This window comes from Chenopodium album, chromosome 23 (assembly GCF_948465745.1).
Source record: "Chenopodium album chromosome 23, dcCheAlbu1.1, whole genome shotgun sequence".
NCBI lineage: Eukaryota > Viridiplantae > Streptophyta > Magnoliopsida > Caryophyllales > Amaranthaceae > Chenopodium > Chenopodium album.
In genome coordinates, this window is record NC_137856.1 from 8,608,544 (window position 1) to 8,616,031 (window position 7,488).

Consider the following 7,488-nt stretch of genomic DNA (forward strand, 5'->3'; position numbering starts at 1 on the left):
CCACCATACCCACCACCTTGGAAACCCCAAAAACCGCCAAAAAACCCCCTATCACCGCTGAAAACTGCAGAAAAATTCTTCTAACTGCCGAAAAGCTTCTTAAATCTTACCCAATTCAATATCAAGCCATCTCTTTTGCTCTTGAAGATTTTTCTCTTTTTACTTTTTTTTTTTTTTAATTCATTGATATCAAGGGCTAGTTTTTGCCACATGAGGGTAAAAATAGGGGTTCCGGTGGTGGGGATAGGGAAGGGTTGTTGGAGGTCGGGGAGGGTGGTTGATGGGGGTTGGCTGGTTGTTTTTTTTTTTAAAAATCTTTTTTTTTTTTTAAAATATTTTTGACCAGATTTTTTTTACCAATTATTTAGTGACATGTGTCACTCAAATTAAAAAAAAAAATTACTCAATGTACAGGTTACCGGTCATAAGGGATCAAGTGGAAATGACTTTTCAGTCAATAAGTGTTCATTTTCATTTAGATCATAGATGTTCTTTATGATTTTAGTATATGAGAGAAGACCCGTAATACCATAGTTCTATTTACCTTCTCCATTAAAAAAATGATCGTTCACATATTAATAAATGTTTACCGGGAATTAAACAAATGTTCATTTGAATTTCAATACATACATGTTCATTCATATCGAAAATATCCACACATACTATAATAATATATGTTCATCTTCATATAAATTATATGCTCACTTTTGATCGTCATTTGTATATTATGCTATACATTTTAGCTCTAATATTAATAGATGTTTATTTGAGTATTAATACATAGATGTTCATTTGGATATATATATATATATATTCACACGTATATCAATGTATGTTCATTCACATATTAGAAACTGTTAAAAAAAACAAATGATATATTGCTCATTTATCGTATACATACCTTTGATGATTCTATTTTTTAATATAATATAATCTTATAGTAATTCTTTCACATATAATATCAATACATATATATTAAATTATTTTTTAACAAGTTAGATTAATAATTAAGGTTCATTTACACACTAATAACAAATAGATATTCAATTAGATGTTGATATACGTTCTTTTTCATATTAATAAATGTTCATCTAGAATTTAACACATGTGCATTTTTATATTAATTAGCAGATGTTCATTTAGATTTCATAATTGTTCATTCTCATATTGAAAGATTTTATTAATCTGTATTGTTTGTCCATTTTTGAATTCGTAATTGTTATTCATGCGTAAATGTTCAAATTTGAATCCTTAGATTTCACATACTTTTCTTTGTAATGTGTTCATGCTATTTATTAATTTTTATTACAAAATGTGATCTCATATTATAGATACATGATAATCAAGTAAGGAAGTTAAAGGCGACATATATATTGTGCTCAGATTATACTTTCAAGGAAAACGCACAAATGTCATTTAATTAGAGGCGCAACAAGGAGGATATTATCTATAAACCTTTACTATACCAAATGTATTACATAATGTTCATCGCTTAACAAGAGATATATGTACATTAGGATACAAAGATTCACTTTCATGTTTATGTAAATATTACATGTAGTACTATAGAAATGTTATTATTGTAATTAAATTAAATTTATTTTATATTGGAAATTATATCTCAACAACTTTTTATTTAAATAAACTGTATTATAAGACGTATGTATATGCATATACCTTACTACAATACTTACACAAAGCTCTTGAAATGAACATTTGTTGTAAAATGAGTAAATAAAAATGAACGTTTGATGATGCAATACTTCTTATAATTGAATAATCTGAATGCAATAATCATTATAAATAAATTTGCTCTTATTTTTATTTATAGAAAATTTTTAAAAATACAAATAAGAAAATATATAAATTTGAATAGAAAACTTGTGAAATAAATAAATACCTAATGATACAAAAATGAACATTTATCAATATATAAATGAACATATTATAAAAATTTACAAGAACTTCATAGATTAAAAGGGGAGGGGCGGGTCGCATGTGACAAAGGGGAGGGGGGGGGGGGGGGGGGGCTGGAAGTGTTCCTTGCCCTATAGTGTAGCCAAAAAATTTCTTGGTGATTAAGGGCTCAATCGAAGGATTAACTTTTTGAGCTACGGATCAATTGCATGAAAGACAAGGCTTAAGATGAGGCTAAATTTGAAGGCCCAAAGATGAAGAGCCCAATCTTCAACTCCATTAGAATTGACTAGGCCCGAACGGGCAGGCCTGGGCCAATTGGACATAGCTCTAGCTCCTTAAGTGTTGGGTGAATTAATAGCGGGCCTAGTGTATTCTGCATAGGTTGGTTATAATATTAATTGGACTTGGTTATATAAGCCCAATGGAGACCGCATCGGGTTAACCACTTTTAATTTGGATTTGTATTTTAATTCTTTTCTTTAGTGTTAAGCGGTTGTCACGCCTAGATATTGGAGTTTTTTGGTTTTTAGGGTAAGTTTATCCCAAGACCGAGACTTATACTTTAGACTCTGCCACACCATATTTTCACTAATTTTTAATTATTTTTTATTATTTAGATTCATATAAGACTTTCTCCGGTTCCACGCATTGTTCGAGACTCACTCCAGATTTACTTATCATATTAATATTATTAATATTTATTTACTTATATATTTCTTACTAGATGAAACTCGTGCGATGCACGGTTTGTTTGAATTTTTTTATTTATGTGCCAAAATGTGTTATATTAGATAAATTTCCTAATATCAAAAGATAATATTTTATATTTAATTAATTTAAACTTAAAAAACTCATTCGCCAATTTTGCTTGAGTGACATTTGAATTATTTAATTCTAAAAGAAATTAATAATCTCTTATTTGATTGGCTACAACTAAAATTTATAATTCTACATGGCGTGCTAAGAAATTAAATCCTAAATGGTTCTCTAAAAACCCGAGAAAAAAACTCTGCTTTATATATAAACCAGTCTGTGCCCGTGCGATGCCCAAGTTATTTATTGAATTTTACAATAAGCTAACCTTTTGGCTTGATTGTTAAATACAGTCATATAATAATCCCTTTTGATAATATAGGATATATATACACGCGATGTCATACTTAATTAAATTATTTTTACTTACCTAATAGTATTTTTACCGATTAAAACTTTTTTCTTTTTTACTAAAACTCTATAACTTTAAGAACTTTTATAACGAGATTGATGATGAAAATAGAACGAGTTATTACATTTTCATTAAAAGTTATGATTAATTTTGTATATATGAAATAATAGTAATGTATCGATAATAAAATTCTATACAACTGTTTTATCTTGAAAAATCTATCCAAAATTCGATTATTTAACATCTTATTTGTCACCTACGTGGCACGAAATTTGACGAAAAACTGGAATGCCAACACTGTCCCGTGACCTGACAATGAGACCGTCTTTATATATTAGTGATATGATATCAGATTTTTAAGATTGTGAGTTGGCAGTTCACTATTGGTTAACAAAGGGCCTGTTCTAATTGATTAAACTGAGCTGAACCGAACTTATTGGAGCTAAACTGAACTTAACTGAATATTTTATGAGAGAAGAAAATTAAGATAAGAACAAAACTGAACTTATTGGAGCTGAACTAAAGTGAATTGAGCGGAACTGAAAATAAGCTGAATAGAACAGACCCAAATTTTTTTTTTGTCCTTCTTTTGTAGAGTCTTAAGATGAGTTTTGGATTTCAAAACTCATATAAAGACTACATCTATATGTAGTCTTTGTATACATTATTGCAAGAATCTTGCTCAAGACTCTTCTCAAGACTTGCAATAAACTCAAGGCTGGAAGTTTTATTTTTAGGTAGTTTAGTTTCTTATCATAATTTATGCTTTTTGACTTTTTAGTTATATTAGTACTTTGCTTTATTATAATTTTTAATACTATTGTTATCTTTATTTTTATTGTTTTTAACTATATTTAATTTAATTGCTTTAATTAATTTAGATTTAATTATGTGTAAGTAGTTTAATCCACAATGTTTTGTGTCGGGAAGACGAATACTAAATCCTAACTATAAGACCCTCTCCAATGGTGAGACTTGAGTGAGTCTTTTTAGAGGAGAGAGAGATTATTTTTTTTGCAAAAGATATCAATAAGGGCATGTTCTCATCAGATTATTTTCAGTTCAGTTTAGTTGAGTTCAGCTCTAATCAATTCAGTTCAGTTCAGTTCATGTATAATGATATTGCTAATAATATAAAGCCAAATTTCATACTTTTAAGCTCTAATTACAACAACGACAGTAGTAATAATAATAATAATAATAATAATGATAATAATAATAATAATAATAATAATAATGATAATTTTAATAATAATAATGATAATAATAATAATAATAATAATAATAATAATAATAATAATAATAATATTGCTACAATTCATTGTTCAAATGGTTATATATATATTTTTTTTATGTTTTAATTTTGATTACAAACTGTTTTGTGTTCTTTTGTTATTTAAATTTTTTATTTTTTAATTATATAGTATATGTTTTAAAATGTTTTGGGGTTCCATGTTTTTAATATATTTTCCATAAATATATTAATTATATAGTATATTTTTCTTAAATATTTTAATATGTATGTTTGTACACACACACACACACATATATATAATAATAATAAAAATAATAATAATAATAATAGTAATAATAATAATAATAATAATAATAATAATAATAATAAATAATCAATGATCATTAATCCGTAGTTAAAAATCACTAATTAATCAGTTCAGTTCAGTTCAGATCATTTCAGTCAATGAGAACAGACCCTAAATTTGTATATAAACTTAGTAGCAACTCCAAAAGAAAGTTGCTAAGTTTAGATACTCAACTTTGAGTCTCATTTGACAAAAAGTGTGGGCCCTTATCAATATTATAATATATTTTGTAATTTATTTAAGTTTTAATTTTAATTTTTTTCTAAAAAAAAACTTAAAAATATGATTTGCTAGGTCATAAATTGAAAGTTTTAGAAAGTCTCACCATTGGGAAATTATACTTTACATGAGTTGCTAAATTGAGAAGTGGGTTGGGTATCACCATCGAAGGTAAAAAAAAAAAAAAATCTCGTTTTGTATTTCAATACTCAAAGTTGAGTCTCACCATTAGAGATGGACTAAGAAAACAATTAAACAATTTTTTCAATGCATATATAGTAGTATCTAGTATCACTCATAAAAGAAGTCTTTCCTTTTTTAAGAATAATTATTATGGTGCCACATGACAAGCTCATAAAGACAACATTATCATTACTTACACTCTTTTGTCTTAACATGGTAATGCCATCACCAAAATAGCATTCCCTCAATTATTGAATTTACAAATTTGATTGGCAAGTTATAGAATCACCACCCACTACCATCCACAACCACAACCATTAAACCCCCTTTACCCTTTCTCCCTCTTATAATCATTCAAATAATTATTCCTAAAAAAAAATTCCTCCTTTATTTTAAATCTCAAAAAAAAAAAAAAAAAAAAAAATGATGTCATCTAGTAGTTTCATAGTTATGTTACTAATAATGATCATCATACCCACCATACTATATACCTTCTTCTTCCTCACAAGCTGCCCTCCAAACCCTTTAGACCTCCTACGCCGTCTTCGGCCTAGACGAACCGGTGTCGAAACCATTGTTGATCCATCAAGGTCATCATCTAAAGTGGCCGAGGAGGAAGGCGGTGAAAACACTAGTAGCAAGGATAAAGATAACATAGAGTTAATGATCGCTTCGAGTTCGACACTAGGGAAAGATGATGTAGATTGTCCAATATGTTTAGCTGATTTCATAGAAGGTGAAGAGCTAAGACAACTCAAGATTTGTAAGCACTTGTTTCATAGGATTTGTATTGATAAGTGGCTTAAAAGTCATTGTATTTGCCCTATTTGTAGAACTATTGTTTGTCAAAAACAAGCCAAGATTATGAAAGAAAGAGAGATTAATCGTGTTTTGGCTGCAAGAAGGGATTTTGATAGGCATGATCATTGGCAAGGTTTGCCTGATTCTGCTGGCTTGGTTTGATTGAAGGAAAGATCTTCATTTTTTTTATTTTTTTTTTTGATTGGTTGGTGAAATTAGGTTGATTTTTCTACCAAAAAAGAGGAAAATTAGGTAGATTTGTATATTTAAATGTTGTTTATTTGAGTGTGTAAGTATTTTTCTATTTTAGAGTATTGTCCCTTGTGATAAGGGTTTGCAAATGTAATCCTTCTTACTTAAAGAAAAAATTAGTAGTTATTTACTTATTTTGTATGAGTAATTGCAATTGAAAGGATATTATTTTCTTATGAAAAGTGTTGCATTATTAAAATTCTGTAAGTGAATGTTAAAAAAAAAAAGAATTGGAAAAATATATTTATTAATGGTTTAATTTTTGAAGTTACTAGTATCAAGTTGATGATTTACTCTCTCCGTCCCATAATTACAGGCAAATATACTATTTTTAGGTGTCCCAAAATGTTCCTCCTATTACTAAAAATAACACTCAATCATTACTTATTTTTTCACTTTTCCATACAAATTACACACATACCTAAAAAATCATTACTTACTTTTTCACTTTTTCATACAAAATACACACATACCAAAAAAATCATTACCTACTTTTTAACTTTTCCATACAATATTCTCTACTTTTAATCAACATTCTTCACTTTTTAGATTTTTCATACGGAGTACAATATTCCTCAACTTTTTCCATCCTCCTTAAAAACCGTACTTTTTAGAGTTTTTTCTGCCTGTAATTATGGGACGGAGGGAGTAATTTGCTTCTGAAAGGTGTATTGACAGATATGAAAGTACTCAAATTGTTTTGGTTATAGTAAGTTCAACTGTTCAAGGTAGTATTCATGACAATGGAACTACTTAATTTATGCCTTTGTAAAGTTTAATTTTTGATAGAACTTTGATTTTGAATTCAGATTTGTTGAACACTGTTCCTTGCTATCTTTGAAAATAAAAACATATACGAAGTACTACAATCCACTCAAACACTACTCTTATTTTAGGGCTTAGTCAGTCCCAAATTTTGGGGAAAATTTGGTCCTTGGGCTTGCAATTTTGACTTATTTGGGCTTACAATTTATGGCTTGAAACTGAAATTGGGCTCATTCCTCCTTCTAGGCCTAAATGGACTCATTTTTTGTCGAAAGCCCAACATCACCCGTGTCCACCTAGAAAATGAATACAATATCATTTGAGTATTTGACTATAAATATACAAGTATGTACTGTGTGTAGAATAATGAATGTCAATTATATTAGTTGATTTGAGATTATTAGGGGTATTGATGAGGCATGCCTACTCGCACATTGCTCGATTTTGTGTTTGGATTGATCAAAGCTCGGCTCGAACATGCTCATCTCGAGTTTGGGTTCGGCTTGAGATATTAGCCATGTTTGAGCTATACTTGGCTCAACTCAAAAGCTCAAATATTATTTATATTAATATGTTCTTTTT

The 7,488-nt window shown here is 28.5% G+C and overlaps 1 protein-coding gene across 1 annotated transcript; it reads left to right on the forward strand.

Moving 5' to 3' along the window:
- Positions 1 to 5,384: 5,384 nt before the first annotated feature.
- LOC145609315 (RING-H2 finger protein ATL2-like) lies at positions 5,385 to 6,294 on the forward strand. The gene has a single exon (XM_081664827.1). The coding sequence runs from the start codon at positions 5,512 to 5,514 to the stop codon at positions 6,049 to 6,051; it is 540 nt and encodes a 179-aa protein (XP_081520953.1). The 5' UTR covers positions 5,385 to 5,511; the 3' UTR covers positions 6,052 to 6,294.
- Positions 6,295 to 7,488: the final 1,194 nt, after the last annotated feature.

Coding starts and splice junctions, on each gene's coding strand:
- LOC145609315 (XM_081664827.1), top strand. CDS start 5,512: ATGATGTCATCTAGTAGTTTCATAGTTATGTTACTAATAATGATCATC.